The sequence below is a fragment of the Triturus cristatus genome, chromosome 7, assembly GCF_964204655.1.
Source record: "Triturus cristatus chromosome 7, aTriCri1.1, whole genome shotgun sequence".
NCBI classification, from domain to species: domain Eukaryota; kingdom Metazoa; phylum Chordata; class Amphibia; order Caudata; family Salamandridae; genus Triturus; species Triturus cristatus.
This window is the reverse complement of record NC_140590.1, coordinates 860387718-860413785: the sequence shown is the minus strand read 5'-3', so window position 1 is coordinate 860413785 and position 26068 is coordinate 860387718. Positions and strand designations below refer to the sequence as shown.

At 45.4% G+C, this 26068-nt stretch overlaps 1 protein-coding gene across 1 annotated transcript in view; it reads left to right on the top strand.

The window, feature by feature from the left end:
• LOC146810760 (protocadherin-10-like) overlaps window positions 1-13091 on the top strand; it is a 294634-nt gene extending 281543 nt beyond the window's left edge. Inside the window, exon 4 of the mRNA XM_085614444.1 lies at window positions 12183-13091. Within this exon, the coding sequence (XP_085470570.1) occupies window positions 12183-12439 (257 nt within the window). The 3' untranslated portion in view covers window positions 12440-13091. The remainder of the gene's footprint in view (window positions 1-12182) is intronic.
• Window positions 13092-26068: the final 12977 nt, after the last annotated feature.

Below are 26068 nucleotides of genomic sequence, written 5' to 3'. Positions count from 1 at the left end.
GGGTCAAACCTGACGTTTCGTCCCCCAAGCTTAGTTTGTTGCGTGATGTGTGTGCGGCAGTGGCACCAGTGGTGCCATCATGGACGGCATCTGAGAATGCTGAGCTGAGGCCTGAAAATCACATGAGCCTATGAAGGTGGAGATTGATAATCAGTGACAGTAGCAAACTCTTGCGAACCCGTGTTTGTCAAGGAGTTCTTAAAATTACTGTTGTTCTCCTGCAGCCTTTATGTGGTTTTTGAGTGGGATGGCCTCTTGATTATTGGGTGCTGCACTGTTTCTGAGCCAGGTTACAAAAATAAATAGTAGGTCCATCTTGAATTTACAAATCGGGTTCTATACATTTTGGGAGATTCTTGCAAATGGGCCATAATTTGGAGGCATCTCAATCAGGGAGATGCTATGAAGGGTGGATCTGAAAGTAGAGTTGGCATTTGGTAAAGGATAAGGCTGATTGGAAGGATGAGTCAGAGTGAGATCATGCAGGTTTACAGCTTGCAAAATATGGAGTAGGGAACTGATGGGTTTATAGAGCACAAGAGAAATAGTTGTTGGTTTGCTTACTAAGGGTAAGGAGCTATGAAGTCCAGAGGATCAAGATGAGCCGCTGCAAAGTGTGGGGTGAGGAAGTAATGGAGAATACTGGTGAGATGGGTAGAATAGAATAGGCTGGAGGTAGAAGGGGAGTCTGTCAGAAGCTTCAATTCCTTAGGTCAGTTGGGAAGAATGGGAATGTGTTTCTGAGTTTTGAAGCATTCTAAAGAAAGTGTTAGAGGTCATCGGTGGACTGGAGAAGTCAAAGATTGGTGAGGAGAAAGGATATTAGGAGTGGGAGGTGTGTAAGAGTGTCTAGGGATGAAGGACTTTCAGATGAGGACACTGGATGGGGGTAAATGTAAAGATAGGGAGGGAAGGATGGTTAAGAGGTTACATGAGAGCTCAAGTAGGCAGGTAGAGAAATTAGAAGTGAAATGTGAGGAGGAGGTGAAGAGGAAGATGAAGATGCATGGGGAGCAGACAGGTCAGATTTTGAAGGGCAGCCACAGGCTCAGTCCATTAACTTCTTTGCCCAGTGACTCCATTTATAAATAAAAATGGTTGGTTCTGTGATTGAGCCTTGGGTAGCTTTGAATAGAGTGGGCTCAGGACTGGAGGTGCAACTTCTTATTGGAGTAAGTTGAGAACAAACCACTTTAATTCTTTGTTTTTAGCCCTGTTTTTAGCCCCATGCTCCTCATGAGCATTTTAGGACATCCTATGGCAGATAGTGATGAGAGCTCTTCACAAATCAAAGAGAACCAAAGGACAGGTGTCTCAACTTTTCATTATATGCACCTTCAATGAGTTATAAGGTTACTGTTCCTGTGTTACAGCACAAACTGACCCCAGGGTGAGTGCTTTCCTAGAAGGGTGTTTTATATAGTACATAGCTTCATTTATGCTGAAATTCCACTTTTGAGGAGCGTGGCCAAGAAAAAGAGACCAGTATTGGGCCAGAAATGTACTGATTAGTAAGGCCAGTGCTGGTTGTTTTAGGGAAAGGTTTGAATCGGCCAGTTTTGAGACAATCAGGAAAACTCCCGGTAACATGGAGTTATTGATAGGAATACACCAGAATGGGTACAAATGGGGGACCAGTGTTTGTGTCAGTGGGTCTGAAATTGGGTCTTCTGAGTAGTTTGAGGACCTAAGTGAGGCAATCACACTAGAAAGTGCTTCCTCTTTGATCACATGGAAGACGTGACCTGTAGAGATAGCCTTAGTGTGGAATATTGGGTTTCTAGGGTTCAGTTGATATTTGTCCGATGTTGTTGACCTTTTCACTGAAAAAATGTGATGCATTTGTCTTGTATGAGAAGGACGTATTGGGTTCTGGGGTCAAAATGTTCTGACCATCTTGAAATCTTAAAGTGTTTTGGGACTGTTTTTGAGCTTGAGTTGCAGGGTTTGTAAATATGTGCTTGCCTTCATCTATATGTTTATGTTCTCCTTAATTCATGCACTTTGATTTGAAGGTTTGGGATTATTTTATCACTATTCTCTCTTAAAGGACTGTAGTGCTTTCCTTACAAAGTTTAGTTCAGTAGAGAACCATTCTTTATAAATTTTGCATTCTTGTTTTGCAGGCATGCAATATCATTCAAAATGTTGTACATGATGGTGGATTGTGGGAAGCTTAGTTCATTTAGATTAACTCTTCTTATGTCTCTGGCCCAAATATTTTCTCTTTTTGACTTGCTAGGACTGATTGTTTAATTAAATTTTAGGCAAAAGGAATTTGTAGATGGTCTGGGCAGTCAACATCAAAAAACGGCTTCAGAACTCCTCTGTCTTCATTAGAGATAGTATGGACCAAAACTAAGCACTTGATAAATTGGCTTGGAGCTGTGCTGTGCCAGTTTAATGTCATCAAGGGAAATTGAGAACTAGGGGGCTGATTACAATGGCAGGGAGACCGCCACTGACAGGCTGTCGATGGAGGTGGCAGTCTCCTCACCATCATAACTAACTTTACCGCCCGCCATATTATGATGGCAGGCGGATGTGTGGCGGTTGTAAAGACCGACTACTACGCATCAGATGGGCTACTTGAGCCCACCCGGCACCACCGTAGGGATTATGATGTCCCTTTCCAATAGCCGTTTCATGGCAGGTTACCCGCTGGTGGAAAGGGACATTGGCCCTTGGTGGTTGGTGTTGGGGGGCATCTATGGCGCCTCCCTACATATCCCTGTACCATGTGGCAGGCCCTGTAACATGTAGTGTTTTTACATTGCGGTGGGTGCTGCAGCCAGCAGCACCCGCCGCAATGTAAAATATAGGCATTGCGACTGCCGTGGTGGTGGTTGCATTGTAATTTCCTCTTGTAGGCAGGCGGTCCCAATCCTCGATGCGATGGCAGATGGACTGAAGTACGTTCGCCATCGTAATCTGCCCCTAGGTCACAGTTTGGTCAGTGTGGTCACTCGAATGAAGGTATGGGCCACCTAGAATCTTTGAATTTTCTGAATAGACTAACTTGGTTAGGAAAGAATCAATGCACTGATCTGCTGTTTTTGACTCCTGGGGATGATAGATGATGTTAACTCTTGGAGAAGAGGATGTAATGTAGACAGTTTCTGGACCTTGATCTATCTACATGTGAAGGGGCTCGGGTGACAGGGTCAAGCACAGCAGAGAAATAAGCACACATTGCTTATCTCCAAATTTTTGTGTCAAAACAGAAAGCGCACAACCACCCAGCTCATGGACATACAATACAAAGCATTTAGTGTAATTTGGGGTAGCAAGCACTGGAGCCGAGCAAAGTGCAGTTTTTAATTGCTCAAAACACTGCTGACACTCTGGCATCCAAGGCAAGGGTACATGCACATCCTTTAGTGTTCACGCAAGCAGGGGCTTAGTAAGCAACGAATAGCCAGGTATCCACTGCCTGCAATAGGAAGTGATACCTATGAAAGCACGCACGTCTTTCTGAGTTTTGCGGGCAGACATTTTAACAATGGTACTGATGCGCTCAGGGGTCAATCTCCTACCCTCTTTCGACAGTAGGTGACCTAAGTAGGTGACCTCCTTTCGACAATACTGACATTTGGAAAGGGATACTTTATGGCCATGTTGAGCTAAATGTAGCAGCAATTTAACTGTACTGTCTCTGCAACCTTGTTCTGTATCCGAGGTGATGACCAAGTCATCGACATACTGGAACACTACAGTACCAGTAGGGAGTGACAAGGAATCCAGCTGACCTTTCAATGCCTGACTGTAGATACTCGGACTTTCTGTATAGCCTTGAGGAGCGCAACAGAATCTAAAACTGCTACCAGCGAGGGTGAAACCGAACATATATCTGCTATCAGGATGAATGGGAATACTAAAAAATGCATTTTTCAAGTCAATGACAGAGAATAGTTTAGCAGAAGAAGGAATCATCGTCAAGAGAGTCGTAATGTCAGGGACCACTGGAAACTGGGGAATCACAATTTTGTTAATTCCACGCAAATCAATCTCAAAACTATAAACATCTTCTTGATACTCAGAGGGGCCTGAAGGCGTCCTTTTGAGAATGGAAAGAATAGAGCTATTGCAAACATTAGCAGTCATCTCCTCAACCACTCCTTGCTCAATCAAATCCTGCACAATCTTTATCAAAGCTCGCTCACCTGCCTGCGGTATCCTATACTGAGGAAAACAGGGTAAAATAGCACCTTCCTTAACATGAATCGAAACAGGCGGTATCTGCAACAAACCCACATCTGTGCCACCCATTGCCCACAATGTGGGTAGTACATCTTTAAATTCAGCAGGGCGGGGCGCATCTTTGGACAGAAACTGCTTAGCACACACCACATCAGGACCCATCGTCATATAGAAGCCGGCTGGGGAGCAGTAAATGGTAGCATGCAATTTCTTTAACAAGTCCAAACCTTATAAATTCTCTCCAAAATTGGACGTCAACAAGAATGGCGAATCCACACTGGAAGGACCAATAGTCAACACAAGAGGCTTTGAAATGGGGCTCAAAACCGGTACACCAGAAAATCCTACTGAAACATTATGGCAGGACAGAGTCACCCCAGGGACCAAGGACCGAGAAATAGAGCTGTTCGCTGCACCTGTATCCACCAAAAACTCCTTAGTCAAACCATGCACATCTACACTAACATACGGACCTCGCTGGGCTACAGGTATCATAACTGGTTCCTCTCCCTGTCCCTGGCTGTCCTAGCTGAAAGACATCCCTGTCACCTCATCCGTATCATAGTCATCATGATAATACTGTTTGTCCTGAGGGTTGTCAAAGTAGTTCTGATCAGTACGATTCTGCGATGTCCCAACGGTCTGAGCCCTGTCCTGGCAACCATCTCCACGACCCCATCCACGAGGTCCCCGTCCTCTTGGTACTGCCACCTTCTGCAGGAGTACAGAACACTTGCTGCGCCAGTGTCCCTCCTCCTTACAATACGCACACTGATTCGGCCCTACCTGCGCAAAATTCCTACTAGTACAGGGAAGCGGTCGGCACAAACCACCACGTCATCTACCATTCCCTCAAGAAGCCTGTTGCAAAAAAACCTTCATCTTCAAATCCTTGTGCTTCTTTTCCTTCTTCTCCTCATTGTCCCTATGCTCATAATACTGCACCATATTCAAGATTACAGAAGGGGAAGTAGTGGACCAGGTACTCTCGGAAGCTTGTAATCGAGTCGCAATCTCAAGGAGCAAGTTTGAAACAAATCTATTGACAAACAAACGTACACCACCTTCGATCGACAAGTCCTGCCCACTATAATCTAGAAATACACCTTCAAACCGAGTGAAAAAATCAGACACACTCTCATCTTTCTTCTGACAACAAGCCGAGAGCTAGTCCCAATGAACCTTTCTAGGCGGGATAAGAGAATGCGCATGCATGATAATGCGACCGGGCAAAGCAAGTAATTCTGCTTTAGGCTTCTCACCAGGCTTCCTCTCCTGGTCCCATACTTTAATTTGATACCAGGTACAACCCAATTCTGCAACGTGAGCCTGTGTGTGTACCTGTCTCCAAATATCAACAGGAACCAATAAACCAAAGAACATTTCAATATCCGCAAGCGTCATTACTGTCAAAGAAGCTTCCTCAGTCAATTCTTTATAATATGCAGTAGGATTTTTCCTAGGGTCAGGTAACTGAATTTTAAGGGACAAAACCTCACTCCTTTTCCATGGAGTATCAACCCACTGTTCCTGGAAATGGGCCGCTACCCCATGTCTAGTAACAACATCGCGCTGATCCCGTAGCTCTGGTATTTCCGGGTGATATATGGAGTGGACCTCCCTCATCGGAAACTGAGATTCTGTCATCAGGGTCTTTCCAAGCAGCCTACCCCGATAAGCATCCAGCGTTGCAACATTACCAAAAATGTGACCAGACTCCATATCAGCAACGTATACATGATCCTTAATGTCATAAATATTCTGCGGTGCTGAATCATTGAAACACTGCTCCCAAAGTCCAATAAGAGTAGCCGACATGTGCTTAAGGCCACCCTGTTGTACAAAAGACTCATAATCTTTCATCACACTCCACACATCCTCAACACCATAAATGGGGTTTCGGGCCCACTGCGCTGCCTGAATAGCCACTACCTGTTTCTCTCCCTCTCTCATATCAGATCGCACCAAGGTTCGCACCAGGCGTTCCTTAAATTTCGTCCAGTCCCTATCCTCAGGGACACGTACTGGTGTCCCAATACTCTGTAATGTCGGTGAATGGAGGAACACAGTGGAAGTGATAACAGAGGTAGTGGGCATTAACATCGCTGCTGGCTGAGTCGTGAGTGTAAGAGCTGGCAAAAGGGATGCCGAAGCAAAAGGCATTGCAGGAATGCTAACAGTTGGAGTTGCCGCAGACAGTGAAGACAAAGAAAAGACAGGAGGTGCTCATGGCCAAGGCAGTCTGATCAACAGTAACAGAAGCAGAAACAGCAGAGACCGAAGAAACAGGCAACTGGGCCTGTGGGAGAAGAGAGGAAATACCCTCTGCGGGGCATACGGAGGTGGGGGTTGAGCATCTAGCAATCCTTTCACAAAAGCATCATTTTCTTCTCGGGCTACATAGGATTTATCAATATTCAGTCAAAACCTCCTATCTTCATGCTCAATTCCTCTCTGCTGCTTCTCTCTATCATGCGCTACAGCTTTCTGAGTCACTGTTTGCGTCCTCCCATTCTGGGCCTCTTTCTCTGCTTTCATTCACCTCTGTTTGGCCTCTTTTTGCCACGTTCTGAGGGAATCAAACATAGACTGCCTACTTCTTCTTGCAAACAACTTCTTCTGTAAAAACCCAATTTTTAGCTCATCAAAATGCCCGTTACCGGCCACTGCAACTTAGCATTGTCCCACGTATATTTGTGCCATAACGTAGTAAACATAATAGGGCCAAGGCCATGTTTTACATACATATAAAAATTCTGAGTGCCTTCCGGAGGCGCTAGCTGACTTTCTTCCAGTCGAGCATCAGTAGAACAACAACGACAACAAGAAACCAAAAGTCGACTGAATACCGGCATTTTCAAAAGTAAGCCAAATTTGTTATGTTGCCGGGCAAAGTGTCCACAAACACCTTTTATCCGAAGCGGTCGTCAGAGTACCAAATGCAAACCAAAATCGGTCCTCAGACCATACCAAAGACAAACCGAAATGGTACCATATCCACAAAGAACCAAAACAAACTCACCTGGTGCACGTATGTCGAACAAATGTATTCTCCACTGCCGATTCTTCAGAGCAAACAGTCAGATCCAAGGGTTTTGCCGTTCAGGACCCCAGTCAGGATGACCGCTGGGCAGGGCACCGCCCAGTCAGACAGACGGGGCAGCTTCAAGTTCAGGACTCTCTCGTGCAGGGATCCCTGGTCCGCCCGTCCGACCCAACGATGGTCCCAACCTCCACACCTGTCCGCGAGCGAAGATGGGTCACCCGATGGAGTCCCTGCTCGGGTGCCAACTGAAGGAAGCGACCCGATTAGGGCCAGCCGGGTCACTCACGACCACCTCTCAGCATTCCATACAAATGAAGAGTCGGTCCGACAGTAGAGAATACAAACCAAGTATATTTTATTCAGGTACACTAGAGCGAAGTCCAGTCTGCTCCTAGAATTGCTGCTTAGGGGCTGACTTCAGCAAACAGAGATACATTTTGTACGTTTCTGAACCAAGAATAACCCACCCATATTGGAAAACTATTAGCAGGTGCAGCTAAAACAAAGAAGCACAGAAAGATGAGTTTTGATTTTGAGACCGAGCACACATTATCTTTATGCCAAGGTCATTCTGCTTGTGTCTACCGCTAGGCTTGTGGGAGAAAGCCTCTATCTATGGGAAAGGAATGCGTTAACAAGAACAATGTATTCATTAGCAGAGCAAGGCCTAACTTTGAGTACATGGGGCTACGCACAGCCTGCTTCTTGAGAAGAGAATACAAAGCTCAAAACATGATTCAAAATTAACATAAAATGGTGCCGCAAATGCTAACTTAGCATAAGAACCAAACACAAGCAGGGTAGCAAAACATTTTCATTTCATCACACCATTTGTTTCTTCATGATCTCTTTGTCCATTTGGATGTCATCTCCATAGATATGGAAATTAATCTGGTAGAGATCAAGCGCCTTTGTAAGGGGGCACACGTACATTGAATAAGGACACTATGAACAATATTTGTGTTGTTTTGTAGATCACTCACAAGTTAACTCAACCTCGTTACCATACCAGTGCTTGTTTGATAGTCTTGCAGGAGAAAATATGATGGCTGTCAGAACAGAGAGTCTGTAAAAAGAGGTGTTATAAATGGGGTCTCTAGTTGGCAGAGGTATGCAAACTGTCCAAGTAGGGACCACCACTCTAGTCAGGGTAAGCGTAGTACACACTAAAAGTTTACCTGCGCCCACCCTTTGATAGCTTGGCACAGAGCAGTCAGTCTAAGTAGGCCTGGGCGGTGAACTCCGCTCCGTTCACGGAGTTTGTGGAGTTTTTTGCACGCCGCTCTCCGCAGAGCTGAGTTTTTTCCCTGCTCCCGCTAGCAAAGCTAAATTGGCGAGGGTGAGCGAGGAAAATCCAAAGCTAGACTGCTTCTCAGCAAGATTTCTCAATGCGGGCAGTCGCGGATGGTCGCTGCTGTCGCACTGATAAAACATCCGTTCGTGTTGAGGAAGCTGTGTCCTCTTGCACTGCATGTGATGCCGTACATGCTGATTTTACAGTGCCGTACAAACCCCCGGCGCTAATCATCAGTGCGACAGGCATGATGTAACGCACTCCACCACCCACAGAACTCTGCATAGCTTGGTGGAGTTTTTTGTCACTTTGCGGAGTTCCGTGCAGCGGAACTCCATGAACTCCTAGTCTAAACTAAAGAGGCAATGTGTAAAGTATTTGTGCACACACACGCAGTAACAAAGTGAAAACACAAATACTCCACAACAGTTTAGAAAAAAGCCAATATTTACCTGAATAAAACAAGACCAAAACGACAAACATCCAACATACACAAGTCAAGATATGAATTTGCAAGATTAAATCAAAATGCAGGGCTTAGAAAATAATAGCTCCCATGAAGACTATCTTCTCGCACTTGACCAGGACAAATCCAAAAGTTCAGTCCGACAGCGATGGAGCTCTGGCTTGATACAGGAGTCACACAGACCCGCTGACAGTACCTTGGATGCATCGGAAATTACAGTTGATGCAGTGCGCAGAGCAGAAGAGGCGTCGTGGATGCAGGTGATGCAACGGTTCCTAGAGGCGGTGCAAGGTCGTGAAGGCTTTGGCTCTCGGGAACGATACGTGCACAAAGGAAGTGATGCATCAGTTGCTGGTGCGAGGGCTCGGCTCCTGAAGGTGGGACGGCATTGAAGATGGGTCAATGTAAAGAGTGCAGTGTGTCAGTTCCATGGTGTTTATGTTGAAATGCTGGTCTGAAGATGGTGCGTTGGTTGGAAGCCACACAGAGAGGTACACCACAGATGTCGATGATGCAGTGTTCGAGTCTCACGCAGCGGTGGTACTTCGGAAGCACTGCGGCAAAATGGAGGCTGCATTGTAAGTCCATGTCGATGTGTCACACACTCAGCGAGCGGGGGCACGGCTTCAGTGCAGGAAGTGCGATGGGTTGGTTTCACTGGGATGTGCCAGTTCCGAAATGACACTGTGAACTCAATGCATCTGTTTCTTGGTTGCAATACCAATACCCACTTCCAAGGTCCCAGGGTTGGATTTGGCACCACTTGGCAGATCAGGACTCGCTTCAGAGGAGCCCAGGTGCTTTTAGCAAGATGTAAGTGAGGTCTTTGTTACCCCAGAGACTTCAGTACTAGGAGGCAAGCCCAAACAAGCCCTTGGAAAACTTTTAGATGCAGGATGAAGAGAGTAAAGTCCAGTCCTTTCACTCCCAGGCAAAAAGCAGCAGGCAGCAGGCCAACACAGCAAATCAAGCAGCACAACAGCTCTTCTTCCTGACAGTACGTTCTCAGTCCAGAAGTGTTCTGAGTATATGGTGTCAGAGCTCCAGTATTTATACTCATTTTAGCTTTTGAAGTAGGGAGAAAGGTCCTTTTAGTGCACACGACCCTGCCCTTCCTGGCCCTGACTCCAGACACACTACAGGGGGGTATGCAGCTCTTTGTGTGGGGACAGGCACATCCCTATTAAGGTGCAAGTGTCAGCTCCTTCCCCTCACTGTAGCCTAGGAAGACCCATCAGCCTGGTGATGGGCCACAGGGTTATGCAGGGCACACCCCAGTTCCCTTTGTGTGTGACTATCTATGGAGAATGCATAAAACCCAGCTGTCATCCAACCCAGAAATGTATTCCAGGCACAGAATGGTTAAAGTGAGAAAAAGTCAACTTTCGAAAAGTGGCATTTTCGGACCCGCAACTTAAAATCCAACTTTACTTGAAGATCTGTTTGTAAATTATGAGTACAGAGACAGCACTTGTACTCTTTCTATCTTGTCCCAATTGTAAGTTACACTTGTAGAGTGGTAGAAGGCAGCTCCAATGCTAACCCATGGTACAAATAGGCCTTGCTGCAGTGAAAAACAAATTTAGCAGTTTTTCACTACCAAGACATGTAAAACTCAACAGCACATGTCCTATCTTTTAAATACACTGCACCCTGCCCAAGGGGCTACATAGGGCCTACCTTATGGTTGACTTATGTGTAATAAAATGAAAGCATCGGGCCTGGCAAGTAGGTGAACTTGTCAGGTGAACATGGCAGTTTAAAACTGCACACACAGGCTCCGCAGTGGCAGGCATGAGACAGGTTTAAAAGGCTACTCATGTGGGAGGCTCAATCAGTGCTGTGGCCCACTAGTAGAATTTGATTTACAAGTCCAGGGCACATGTTGTGCACTGAACTTGGGACTTATTAGTAAATCAAATATGCCAGTCATGGAGAACTGAAATGCCATTACATTTTAAACACATTTTATGCACTTTATCAAGATTCAGCAGGGGAAAAGTGTACAGAGTCCTAAAACCTGCAAAAAAAAGAAGTAAAAAACAGAGGAAGAAGGTTTGGGGTAACCCCGCAAAAAGGACCATTTCCAACAGGAGGATAGTGCCTAAGAGAGTGAAAAAAGAAAGAGACAGGAAGAAGCTAGCCAGATAGTGGAGAGAGAGAACTTTATAGATAATTTGGTTCAAAAATATAGGTGGGAAATTAACTTGATTGGTGTGTGGAGTAAAAAGGGGATAGCATTGCTGCCAAAAGAACAAGCAGCCATAAATAAGGAGGGAGTGAGCAGAGCTCAAAAGAAGAGAGCACATTAATACTGGAATGGTGGATGACTGAATGGTATTAGGAAAGGATAGCCCGAGAAGCAAAGGAAGGATATGGAGAAGTGCCTATTAAAATATGAAATAAGCCGTCATCTCATCTCAGCCGATGTTAATGAATGTCAGTTCTGAGTTAAATCACAAAGTGCTCAGAATACCCTTTTTATGTTCCGTGGTATGTGTTCTGATGTTAATAAGTTTTTACACTGAAGGATTTACATATTTAGTAAAAATATATTTTCTTTTTATTTAAATACATGAAACAATTGCATTTTATTTTAGCCATCTGGCATGTTTGCACAATGAAATTATTAAAACTCTCTCAGCAAATAAGATTATACACAATTCTCACAGGATTTTAGAAAATGAGAAAAAGCAGAGAGATTGTTGGTATCTTTTAAAACACCGTAAATATATTGTTTTATATAAGAGATTAATGAGAATAGATAGTTTAGACAACAGGTAAGGTGGAATATGTGTGTGTGAAATACAGTCCTGTTGAGATTTCTTTAAAGGAACTAACAATAGTGAGCATTTTCCTTATAAGAAAATAAACTCACCCAAGTTTGAATTTTTAGTGTTACGTACCACACTATCATAAATTATTTCATATCACTTAAGTTTCTGCAACAAATGCTTTTGATATCATAATAACCCCTGTCTTCATATACTTAACAGTACCTGGGTGCTCTTTCATTTGTGGTGGGTGGCACAGGTCACTCATTCACTTGTCCATCTACAATCAATGACGATCATTTACCCATGTGCAGATGCTGAACTTCTGTCTACGCATATTGTTTGCCAAATATCAACCTATATTTTTGTTAACCTAACCAAATGTAACCATTTTCTTTCTAGGTTTTAAAAAGCCACAAGGACCAGGTAACGGCATCTGGACTCCAAGGTATGGCCCGATGTATGCGCAACATGTACAACCCCTGGATTATCAACACAACGTGTACATTCCTGGGACCCCCACCATGCTAACCAGCAAACAGGGGCACTTCACAGACGATGGGGATAAAAACAGCTTCTCCACCTTCGGGAAGAAGAGGAAAATGGCGTCCTGCTGTGACGTACATGACGACATATTGATGAGTAAAGACTTTCCGTGAGAGATGGCGCCATCTTTGGTCTGTTGCTGTGTGAACAGGATCTGCCTGGTGGCAGATATAGAGCCGATCAGGTTCTCCCACCACGTGCACTGTGTACATACTGCAGCGAAGTGCTGCCCTATGCACGCCCTTCATAAACTGCGGATTGTGTCTGACTTTCTGTGATGCCGACACGCCTTGTTACAGCACAAGGTACACCAGACAGTCTCCGACCTACAAAACGGATGAGGACATTAGAGAGCAGAACGTGTATCGCATACAAACAATTTAAGCACTTTGGAAAGAAACACAGTGTATAAAAGTGAATTAGGTCAATTAAAACGTTTTCTACTTTATATAGCAGTGATGTTGTTGTGTGTAAAAAAAAAAGGAAGCAATTCTGTTTCGATTTTAGCCTTAGATGCTGGTGGAAAATCAAACGAAATTGCCTGTGTTAAAAAGTAATGTTCTCCATCCATAATGAAGAGACACACTCCTTCCAGGGCTAGAGTGAATAAACGACTGCCACTAAGAAACGTCCTTTGCTTTGCAAGCCTTGAGCAATCTCCATTTTGTAACAGTTGATCTGTCTTCATTACGAGCCTGCAGGAATTAATCAAGAAACACGTTTATGTCTTCCTACTGGTGTTTCTCTTCTTTATCACGCTGAAAAGAGGCAAGGACGAAATATTTCTGTCTGCAAAAGGCACAGGAGAGATCAATGGGCTTATACAAAGCCGTCTTCCCTTGCAAATGAAACAGATGACCATCCCGCTGTGATCTGGAGATGTTCTCAGAAGGTTCAAATTTTAATCTAATTTTCTGCCATGATTGATAGCGGCTGCGACGGTGCTATTTCTGCTAATACCTCTGCGGTACGCGACCTTACAAAGGCAGTGGTATATAGCTAGGCATATTCTGCTTTCACTTATTTTAGTTTCAGAGGAGCTGGAGCAGTCGCATAATGGGGTGGAATAACACATTTTCATCTGTGCAAAGCAATACTCGAGCGAATGATGTTTTGTTTTTGATAGTGCTCAGTGAATGAGTGCTCTAAAAAGAATACGTCACTGTAGCACAGGCAATATGAAAATAACACTAGAAATTCAGCCTAATTTGCTTTGATAGCACCACAGAGTGGCCATGTACCTGATGAAAACATAGATTATTTTCAACAGACCTATGCTTCTGAAAGGCCGGTAAGGCTGAGCAAAGCTAGACTTGTGACTGACACTTGCTTCAGCCCTACAGGGTTTTCAAAGACACCGACCAGTTCGCAAAAACCTGATTTCTGTATAGGCCAGCCTACCTTCGAATAGGAATGTTCCTCTACCCTACCAAGGGTGGATATGGCGTTAACTCAGTATCTGCCCTTGCTGTTTCTCGCTTGTATTGGGAAGGCTTATGGCTACCTCTCCAACGTACAGAAGTGGCCAACAGTAAGGGACTGTTGAGGGATGTGATGGAAGAAGAATTTGGATCATAGAGCGTTGGTTGTGTTTTGGAATATTGAGTACAAGAATATTGCTGTACACTAGTATCATAGCGAAAAAATTAGGGGACAAAATATCGAAAGGTAAGTGCATATTACGGAGTATAGATTTACTATCCTTAACTCCACATCTATATACCTTGATCATATACATATATTTTCAAGGTGCATATGTGGATTTAGGTATAGAAAATGTATTATGCTAACCTTTTGATATGTTTTCCTAAATATCGATATCAGTATCCCACAACATTTTGTATTTGATATTCAGGATTCACACCTAGAGCGTCAAATCATCTTAATAGATGAACATTTGACTATGTGTCCCCAGTGGAGATGCCCCATACCCAGAAGATAAACAGATCACAGTCAGCGTGAAATTGAGTAACATGGAATGTGTAGGGGAGCAAGAAGAGCAAAATAATTGTGAATTGACAAAGGAATGAAGAAGGATTCTTGGGGGCAATTGAGTGAAAATGTCATGCTAAGTTATCAGTATCCTGTTGAGCACATCCGCCATTACCTTTTTGCACTGCAGTGTGATGGTGAATAAGCCTGAATGAGGCTGAGGAGTTATACTGAATAAGGTTGAGAGAGCAAACGTGACATAAGGGTGTTAAGTTATATGTATTTGTAGAGATCATCACTCACCTGGGAGGGTATTCTGGCACTGAAGGCAGAATCTACGTAGGCCAGGCCAGGGCTGAATTTTGGTGAAAAAGCCAGGTCTTCAGTTCTTGTGGAATTCAAGAACTGAAAGGGGTCGCTCTCAAATGCAGGGACAGGTCATTCCAGGCTTTGGGTGCAAGGTAGGAGTAGGCACAACTGTTTAATCTGCTTCTGTGTATTCGAGGGATTTAAGCGAATAGTAGTTTGACTGAGAGGAGGTGTCTGGTAGGATTGTGGGAGAGTTTGAGATTGTTGAGGTGTGACAAGCTCGGATCGCACTTCCGTCTGAAAATTAGGAACCTCTATGAAAACTTCAGCGACTACACTCCGGACTCCGCTATCACCATGCCTTCGGGCAACACCAGCCTGCCCATCATCGCCACTTGGACACCGATAACAACTGAAGAGACAGCCGCGACCATGAAAGGCATCAACTTAGGGGCCCCCATGGACCCGTGCTCACCACACATCTATCACAGAGCCGCCGCCGCCATCGCGCTAGAACTGCGACGCACCATCAAGACCATCTTCACAACCGGCACCTTCCCCGACAACTGGAAACGCGCAGAAGTCAGACCCCTGCACAAGAAACCCTCAGTGGATTCCACGGACCTCAAGAACTACCGGCTCATCTCTCTCCTCCCCTTCGTGGCAAAGGTCACGGAGAAGACCGTCAACTCAGCTAAAAAAGTCCATCGAAGACAACTCCATCCTCGACCCCTCCCAATCTGGATTCCGCAGCAACCACAGCACCGAGACTACCCTTCTCGCTGCCACAGACAAGACATCCGTGCCCTCCTTGACCAAGGCCACACCGCAGCCCTGATCCTACTCAACCTGTCACCAGCTTTCAACATCGTCTCCCACCGCACACTCACCGCCAGACTTCATGACGCAGGCATACAAGAAACCGCCCTCGACTGGGTCAGCTCATTCCTTACCAATAGAAGCCAAAGAATCAGACTGCCACCCTTCGTCTCCAAACCAACGGAAATCAACTGTGGTGTGCCCCAGGGATCGTCACTCATCCCCACCCTCTTCAACATCTACATGGCCCCCCTCGCTGCCGTAGTCAGAAAGCATGGCCTCAGCATAGTATCCTACGCTGACGATACCCAGCTCATCCTCTCTCTCACCAAGGACCCCACCACCACCAGACTCAACTTCCAAAAAAGGATGCTGGATGTCGCATCCTGGATGAACATCAGCTGCCTGAAGCTCAACCCGGAGAAGACAGAAGTCCTCATACTCAGAACCACCCTATCAGCATGGAATTGCACCTGGTGGCCCAATGCCCTTGGCAGCCCCCGGCCCACACGGACCACTCCAGAAACCTCGGCATCGTACTCGACTCCTCCCTCTCCATGAACAAGCAGGTCAACGTCATAGTTTCCAGCTGCTTCAGCACCCTCCGCATCCTCCGAAAGTCCTTCAAATGGCTTCCCCCCCCCCCAAGTCAAGGAAAATGGTCATGCACGCACTCATAACAAGAAGACTAGACTACAGAAACGCCCTCTACGCCTGCATCAACAAGTCCCTACTTCGCAAGCTCCAGATGATACAGAACACCGAAGCCAGACTCGTCCTCTGCATACCCCTACACAAACACATCAGCCAACACCTACGGAACCTCCACTGGCTCTCCGTCGAGAAAAGAGTTACGTTCAAGACACTCACCCATGCCTACAAGTGCCTACACAACACAGGACACCAATACCTCAACTAGAGAATTTCCTTCCATACACCCAACAGAAACCTCCGCTCTGCCAACCTCGCCCTCGCTGAAACCCTGCAAATCTGCGGAGCCAGAACAGGGGGAAGAGTCTTCTCCTACATAGTAGACAAGACCTGGAACAAGCTCCCTATCAACATCAGACACGCACTCTCCCTGAACTCCTTCAGGAAGGCTCTCAAGACCTGGCTCTTCGTCTGAAGGGAACTGCTGCTCTCCCTCCCCCAGCGCCTTGAGACCCTCACTGGTGAGTAGTGCGCTCACAATTTCCCCTGATTGATTGATTGATTAATGAGATGTTTGTTAAGAATTAATGATTAACCTAATTTATAAGGGAGGTGGCTGGTGATGGTCACAAGGTTTATGTGGTGTTGAGTAATCAATGATATTGGAAATGTTTGAGAGCACGGCTTAGTTTGTATTATAATTTAGTCACCTGACCTTGCACATGACAGAAGCATCAGGCCAATGACAGATTCAAAATGTGTCCATTGGTAACCACAAACACCTCACATTTTAAATGATTCAACATCATTTGAGAAAATGGGCGATAGTCATGTTGCGCTCTCAAATTCATTAGGGAAAAGCAAGTGATGGGGAGAAATACTTGAATTAATCTCAGCCACTGCTAACTACTTGAGGGCGCATTCCAGTCCATGTTTTTGCACACTCTGTCATTTCACACAAGAACCAGCCTCATGCAACTCAGCCTTGGTCCTGGCTCCAATAAGACCAGCCCATGCCATACTGCTGGGCCATGTCCCTCTGAATGAGAACACAAGCAAACCCAGGCCTCTTTCAACAGGGACACGAAAGTTGTGGATTTCATTGTGCAGCACATTTGCCTATGGGATACATAAGCAGCTGGCTTATGAGAACATGTGATGGGGTTACATTTGGAACTTCCTCACTGCTTCCCTCTGACCTCACCTGCTGGAAATCTCCAAAAAGCTGCAGATAAAGGACTTGTGAAATGTGGGGACCAAAGGGTAAGCACAAAGAAGTGCACAGATGGAAGGCAGGGACCTGTGTCAGAAAACGACATGCCAAGCATGTGCAACTGCACCTAAAGGGGATGTGGGGATGTTATCCTGGTATAGTGTTGGTGCTGATAGCAAGTTCAGGCTCACAAAGGAAAAAACACAATTTCCCTAAATGATTCAATACCCTGATAGGAAGCTTCACGATGATCTAGGGCATGGGTACTCACAAACATTTGCCCGGGGGCCGCAAAGATTGGTCTTTGGTGTGACCGAGGGCAGCACTGATGCCAGTAAGGGGGGGGAAAGTTGGTGTAGGGGAAGCATACCATGTATATTTAGTGGCTGAACTCAATTGCGCAATGTGAAACTAGAAAACCTGGGATGAATCTCGGCTTCTCCACTTGACCAAATTGTGTGAACCTGGACAATTGTTTTATTTTAATTTCCCTACTTTTTCTTCATTATCACATATAAGAGGAACTCGAAATATATGATTTCAGAATTAATGCTGTTCAAAACCATCTTCTGTGCATGGATGTAATCACTAATGGCATTGTTGTCAGGGTGGGGGAGGGGGAAGCATCAACGTTTCTAAATTGAGGTTTGAAAAACATCACTTTAAGAAAAATACTTCTGAATGCACTGCTAATTCGATTTTCTAAGGTGAAATATTTCTACTGGTCAATGAAATTCACTTTTTGAATTTCGAAAAGACTTTCATATTTATACACATTTGCTGTCTTTAAAAATGAAGGTGTTTCTAAAGTTAAGGCCCTCGTTTCTTTCTTTCCCTAACTGCAATTAACCTTTAAACAAGTGCTTGCTGTATATGTGACATTTTTTTCATGTTCGTGTTGAGTCAAGTAAACAGCAGCCCAGTGCTGCTGCTGCCCAGGGGGCCACATGTAAATGTCAGGAGGGCCGCATGGGGACCCCGGGACGTACTTTGAGTATCACTGGTCTAGGGTGTGCACGACCTCTGTTCACCCCTGTCTCATTTATTAAATTTGAAAGACAATCTTAGATTTCTGGCTACCCCAAGACATAATGGATGGAGCGAGCTTCTCTTGGAGAGATAATATATAATTGAGGGACTTAAGCTATTGGCTTACTGGTACAAGACATTTTAGTCCTCTCTTTGAGGTTTAGCTCACATGAGTGATATTCCTCATAAGGAGCATTGAGCCATTCACCCTCCATGCAATGTGAATGTTGGCATCCGAAAATTCTCAACTCAGAGAAAACAGAAGTCCTCATCCTCGGCTCCACCCCCCAGCTTAGGACGGCACCTGGTGCCTCTTGCCCTCGGAAACCCCCCCACACCGACAGACCATGTGCGAAACCTCAGACTCATACTAGACTCATCACACACTATGAACCTGCCAGATCAATGCCGTATTCTCGACTTGCTTTAACACCCTCTGCACACTCCGGAAAACGTTCAGATGGATCTACTCCAAATGAAGAAAAAACGGTCACACACACCCTCATTACTAGCAGAGTGGACTACAGCAACGCCCTCTATGCCAGAATCAACCAAAAACTCCATCGCAAGCTCCAGACCGTTCAGACACCGCAGCCAGATTGATCCTAGACATCCCCTGCCACAACCACACCACGCAACACCTCTGCGACCTCCACTGGCTCCTCGTCTAAAGAAAAATAACCTTCAAGCTCCTCACGCACGCATACAAGGCACTTCACAATATCGGACCAGCATACCTAAATTACCACCTCTCCTTACATGCACCCATGAGAAACCTCGGCTCGAATCAGCCAACCTCTCTCTGGCCTCCATGCCACGCATCTACAAAACCAGAACGGGTGGAAAGTCCTTGTCCTACCTCGCAGCCAAAACCTGGAACAACCTCCCCCTCTACCTTTGGCAAAGCCCTACACTGCTCCAATTTTGGAAGGACCTCAAGACCTGGCTCTTCAGATACAGCACACTACACGGCCACCCCCCCATAGTACCTTGAGACGCTCACGTTTGAGTATCTGCACTTTACAAGCCCCTGATTGATTGAATTATAACTCCCTTAACCTTCTGGAGTTGGAGGAAAAAGAACAACCTCATCCAAAATGCAATAGCCACATGTATATAAAGGTTAATCAGTTCCACGTCCTAATAAAATCCAAAAGTGGACCTCCCTGATCAGTATCTCTGGCAAGCCAATGTACGGAGGGAAAAGAAAGTTCGAGGGAACATATTGGTGGTCCTGCAATATTGTTTGTCAAGGTAACATTTTACAGCATTTTCTTAAAGAGCATGTTTGTTTCTTCATGGAGCATGCTATTCTATGTTATGATTTTTGTAGAGCGCTTGGCTACCCGTAGGCCTCCAAGCGCTAGAATAGTCATCATGATGGTCAGTACGCCACAAAGGTAAGATTAGTTGCCAAAGAGCCAGGTTTTCAATGCCTTACAAAAAGAGAGTTCATTAGACAGCTGACACTGTTCAAGTGGGAGTGTGTTACAGACTTCTGGGGCCAGATGAGAGTGAACGTCCTCCTCAACAGGATTTCTTAATCTTGGGAACCTGGAGCAGACGGGCTGAGGAAGATCTGAGTGACCTCCTAGGAATGTATGGCATTGCTAGTGACTGTAGCAGGAGAGGGCCTTTCTTGTGAAGTGATCTGTGCAAGATGCATAGGGCCTTAAATTGCATTTGCGGCTTCACTGGGAGCCAGTGGAGGTTTTTCAAGGCCTTTTTTGCCAATTGGTGCCTTGGAATATTCATAAGGAGCCAGGCAACAGCATTCTGAGTGACCTCAGCTTCTTGATCACATATTGGGGGGGCGGCTGAAGTACAGGGCATTGCCATAGTCAATGTATGAAATAATTAGAGCCTGGATTATTAACCTTCTGGCTGAAAAAGGAAGGAAATGATAGCCTTTTTTGACAGTATCAGGACACCAATGCAGCTAGCGGCAAGCTGCTTGGCCTGCTGGTCCATTGTGAGGCTGGAATCTAGCCACATTCCAAGACTCTTTGTCACACATTTGGGGTTGGTAAGCCTCTCCAGACAGTCTGGGACAGGGGTTGGCATTTGCTTGCTGAGATTATTGCCCAATAGCCTATCCCCAGTCTTCATAGTGCTTCACTTTACAGTTAGCCATCCATCTGGCTACTTCCTTAAGACATAAGGCCAGGCTGAGATGACTAGACTTGGAGTCGGGGGAAATTGAGATCATAGCTGAGGGTCATCCGCATAGGAGACCAATATCAGACCATGTAAATGCACAATATCAGCCAGTGGGTGCATGTAAAGGATCAAAGGGGTATGGCTCAGTGGGGACCCCTAAGGCACCCTGCAGCTTAAAGGAAGAATATCAGAGTAGCAGGACTGATCTAACACCTGGAATGTTCTATTCTCCAAAAAGCAGGAAATCCGTTTCAGTGCACAGCCGTCAACACCCACTTTTGATATACGATGGATGAGTCATGATGTATCATATTGAAGGCTGCCTATGGTCTAAAAGGATGATGGCTGACAATCCTTCTTTGGTCCAGCAAGCTCCTTAATTCCTCAACAAATACCAGCAAAGCTGTTTCTGTGCTGTCCTGTGGTCTAAACCCCAGATGAGTGGGGAGGAGATTTCGTTGGACTCCAGGAGGGCAGAAAGGTGATTGTTAACATGTTTCTCCAGGAGTTATGAAGCTCCTGGTTACAAGGATATTGGCCTGTAGGGGCTCAAGACTGGACTTTTTTAAAGAGTGGTTTAACCACCACTTGCTTTCATTTTAGGGAGCCCTGTCCACTGAAGAGGGCGAGATTAAGCAGACCCACCAAAGTCGCAGCAATACTACCAGACCCTTGCCTGAGTATTTGAAGGTGGGCACAGTCAAGAGGAAAGCCTGACTTTATTCCCCTTAAAAGATTCGTGCGGAGGGTCACAGTAAGGGCAGGCAAGACAGTAAAAGTCTCTTTTGACTGTACTAGGGGGCCACCTAACGAATCCTCAAAGTTTGAGCTGTCGGGGAGGGAAGAGTAGATGTCCAGGATCTTCTTCTGAAAAACGAGAGCCATAATATTACTGCCCTCTATCGAGGTTTCTGGGGGAGGGCCAGAGAGCTTCGGCTCCCTAATGTCTTTCAGGATCTGAAAGATCTCTTTAGGGGAGCTGGTGGAGTGCTCAATTTTAAAGGGAAAATAGGCTGATTGAGAGGCCTTTATTTCCGTTTGATAGGACCTAATGGCATTCCTATGAATAAGTTTGCTCTCTTCATCATAGGACTTTCTCCAACTTCTCTCCAGATGCTTGCAGTCCTTTTTTAAGACAAGTACATGGGCATTGAACCAATGGGATTTTATACTTCACTGGAGATTCTTATGCCATCTTGCAAGAAGGACCATGTCTAATGAGTTGGTGATCCACTCATTAAAACTGCAAGTCGATGACATAACTTTGTCAAATTGATCAGATTTAGTTGCCTCCATGACAACTACCCAGTCCTCAAAGTTCCGTTTGGGCCAGCATCTTTCCAGCCGACTGGCCAGCAGTGTAAGAGCAGGATAAGAAGGGACAGATAAAGTGATCGGAAGCAGAAAGTGATCTGAACAAATTATGGGTAAAGGACTCTGCGCCTGAAGGTTAGTCATATTGCTGAACAACAGGTATATGGTGTGGCCTTTCTCATGAGTGGAACCCTCCACTAATTGCAGCAGCTATACAGATACAAGATCTTGTAGAAGAGTTTTGGAGGCACTGTCATTTGTGTCATCAATGTGTATGTTGAAGTAACCAAGCAAGCTGAAGTTGGCTTTGTTTATGGCTTGACCCTCAACCAAATAAGTAAGAGCCTGTAAGTAATGAGCAGGTCAGCCCAGCAGTCTATACAATACGATTCCAGGGAAGGTGAATGTAAGGCTAAGTGTCAAAGTGAAAAGTAGACTAACACAATTCGGAAGCTAAAGGGGTGAAAATATGACTTTTAAGGGTTTCTTTGTAAATAATAGCTATTCCATCACCTCCTTTGCCCAACCGATCTAACCTATTGATGGAGTAGCTAGGGGGCACGGTTTGGACAACATTGGGGGTCAGTGCCCTCATTTAACCAGGTTTCGGTAAAGAAAAGCACATCAAGTGCCAATTCCACTAGGAGACCATATATATCCAATTAGTGAGCAGCCAAAGAGTGGCAGTTGGCCATAAACATATGCCAAGTCGCACGTAACTGAATGGGACTGGGCCGGGGATGCCAGCCACAACTGTCACAGACCAAGAGAGATTGACTAAGACCAATGGAATAAAAGCAGGAGTCAGTTACAGAGGTTTGAAAATCTCGCATTTGGTTGGCAGTATAAAATACTTTGTTTGGTGCAGACCGGACATAGTTCCTGGCTCCTGGTACAGGATGGGCACGGTCAGTTGCAGACGGGCACAGACAGGCTTGCGTTTGGCATGTGACATGTCCGTGCTGAGTCCTTCATTTAAAGAGGACCAGCCGGAACACTAGAGCGAGTCAGTAAAAAATAGCGACCAACAATGAGCACTTAAAGTGCATGTGTCCATTACAGTTTCCCTTTGTGGAAGCTCCCGCCCTGCTTGGTTCTACAATTCCCGAGCAGCAGGTAAAATAATTTTAATTCAACATCCAATCAGAGTTTTTATTACCATCCTTTTGTTTGGATGATTTGCATCCTTCCACTGCTTACATTCAGGAAATTACGTTTTTCTTTTGCTTTCAGCACTCCATGGGAGTTCGTGTGCTTTTTTACTCTCTTCCACTCTCCTCTGTGTACTGCTATCCCGCCTCTGCACTCTCTCACCCCAAGCTCAACCATTACTTCCCTTATCCCTTCCCCTCCAGCTCAGCTTTTGTTCTTACCAGTAAGCCTGGGCCTCTACCATTGCTCACCACCATCAGTTTTCACTTCCCACTGTTCCTCTGCTATTCTCTCACCCATCCGTATCGATTTTTTAAAATAATGTAATGTTATTTTTACTTTGTATGAGGGCACAGCAGCTGCAATTTCCTTCCAGGCCACTCATTCCCCTAAATGTGCTTACAGGCAACATTTAATTTTCTTATTATTTTACTACTCCAAGACGGGTATCCATCATCTTGCAAATGAAATTAGAAAAAAGAAACAAAATGTGTGCCATATAATGACATTCGGATTGCATGTATGGTAAAACATTCACACGTACATATTATCGCCCTGGGGTCACTGTAGCGTCATGACACAGAGGTGCACATGCATAGTAAGGCCAGTGTCGGCTGGTATTCAATGGCGTTGTGGGGGACGGGGATGGTGAGGGTTGAGGGAAATGACAAAAAATCAAAAATAAACACTTACCTGTCTTCTACCGCAGCCGCCGCCTCCTCTTCTCGGTCCTCTTCGCCCACTTCGCCCGCTTCCAGGGCAGGAAGCACCCGGCTCCCAGCCTCCCGATAGCCAATCACAATGCTGCAATGAAGCGCTGTGATTTGTCTGAGCGGCGTGGACCCCCGCTCAGCCAGAGAATGGGAGGCTTGGCATTTTCTCCATGCAGGCTGTGATACAGCCTGAATGGGGAACATAAAAAGTGCGCATGAATGTTTGCCTGGCCCAAGACGGCTAGCCAACGCGTCATGCGCACTTGGAATGGCCAAACCACACCTCCCTGCCCTGCTCTGTGAGGAGAGCAGCCCCGGCTCTACGCAGCTGAGCAAGAGGAAAAATAAAATGATAATAAAAATGAGTTATTATCATTTTACTTTTTCCTTTTTGACCTGGTCAGTGGGGTGACGCTCCTGCGCCTTAGCAGAGGAGCCGCCACTGTGTGATGCATGCATGCATATACATTATTGCACCATAGTTTTTTCCTTTTTGGCTGGTGCTGTTTAACATCGGCAATAACCATTTTTAGGTCGAGCCTAGCGGCAGCCTGCATGCACTACTTGCTCTGTGAGGCATGCTCTATTAGAGTATGCACTGGAAACCCTGCCCACTGTCCGCCCATATTTGTCATTGGCTTGTGTCATTGTCCTTCGTAAATGCTGGCTTCTGATTCATAAATTGGCTTGTTAGTCCCTCCTTGGTACCGCCTTGTCTGCATTTGTTACCGCCCCTAACGACTGAACCTTTTACTTGGCTAGTTACACGGTTTGCATTAGAAGTGGGTAAGCACTTTTTTGTTTATTGACACTAATGAGGACAATGGCTGCCGCTTTTCTTATAGAGTGCTATGCGCACTAATTTCCATGCGGAGCGCGGCTCCTGCTTTAGGCTTAGGCTTAGGCTTAAACTTTGATGTTCAGGGGCTGCGCCGTTTCAGGGACACCGCCCTCTTTTTATTTCTTTATTCTTGAACTGTAATACTGAGCGCTGCACTTGCTTCAGGGACACCACACTCGGTTTCATTTAAAAAAAAAAAAAAAAAACTTTAATAATGATGGCGGAGCCCGCTTCAGGGACACCGCGCTCTGTTACTTTTTTTTTTTACTAAAAAAGTGAGCACGGCGCCCGCTTCACGGACACCGGACTCTGCAATACAATAGGTATTTCTTTTGCAAAACTTTGAACTATTGGTATTGTAAATGGCAATGCCTTTTAATATTATAAAAGGCATTGTCATTTACAATGCCAATAGATCAAAAACTCGCAATTGCGAGACCTATTGTATTGGGCATTGTCCTTCCCTGTCGAGAACGAGTTTCCATTCGGATACTCGACGAGCATCTGTGATTAGGTACCAGGGCAAAAATACCTGTGCTGCAACTGCAACTTGCCCTGAAGAAGGCGCGGTAGAGCCTGTGTGGACACTTTGCTTGGCGTGTCTCGCCTGGATTCTGAGGTAGGTGCTCTCGAGATACGTGCCCGCCTGACAGCAATGAGTGCTTTCTGCAAATACCAGTCAGTGCGTGTAAAAAATGCTCTTTTAAGTCGAAGCAGCACGAGAGGAGGGCTGGAAAATGCTATCTCGGTGTTTCAACTAAGAAGTTCTAGGAGCTCGTAAAACAGTTACAAATGTTGCTGCAGTGAGCCACATTTACAACAAAAATCAGAAATATATGCATATAGATATACATGTACGATTGGGCAAAATGTATGGTTTTGTTTCTTAACAACCCCATAAAAGTATTATCATCTTAAGGACATTTATTAGGTACTTACCATAATCATTTGTAATTTCCAGCAGTACTCCAAGGAAGTTGCAAGTGTCAGTTTTCCAGGAGTGCCATGAATTTCTGCATTCAAGGACCAACAACCAGGAAGGGTAATTAGAGTAAAGATGATATCCTGGAAATTGCGTCACACAGCCTGTGCTCCCATCATGGCATCACAGGAAATCACCTGACATATTATGGGACAGAGTTCAGAGAAAAGGGCCAGGTAGCATCTGACTCAGGATGAATCCATCATAAACGGAGGTGCCGTTTTGCCCCAGCCCACCTACACCTTTCCCAACTCTTTCCACTGTCCTCCAGTCCTAACCCTCTATTGCTCACCTCATCTAAGAAAAATCTCACCATACTGGTCTGCCCCTCTATGCGCCTGGAATCTTTCATTATCATCAGGGCCACAGCGGCATGATATCATTTCCTAAACACTCGAAACTTCTGCTCTATCCACAGTTAATGCACCACTCAGCTCCCTGGTAGCCATTCACAGGGCTTTAAGTGGGCCGGGTCCTGCCGGTACTCAGCACCGTCAGTTCTAAAAATGAGGTGCTGAGACGTATCTCTATCGAGCTCGCCAATTTTGCCCACACCCTTAGGGTGAAAAAAACATCTTACCTCTGCAGCAGTTCAACCCTTCATTTGCCTTTGATGTCACTTCAAAG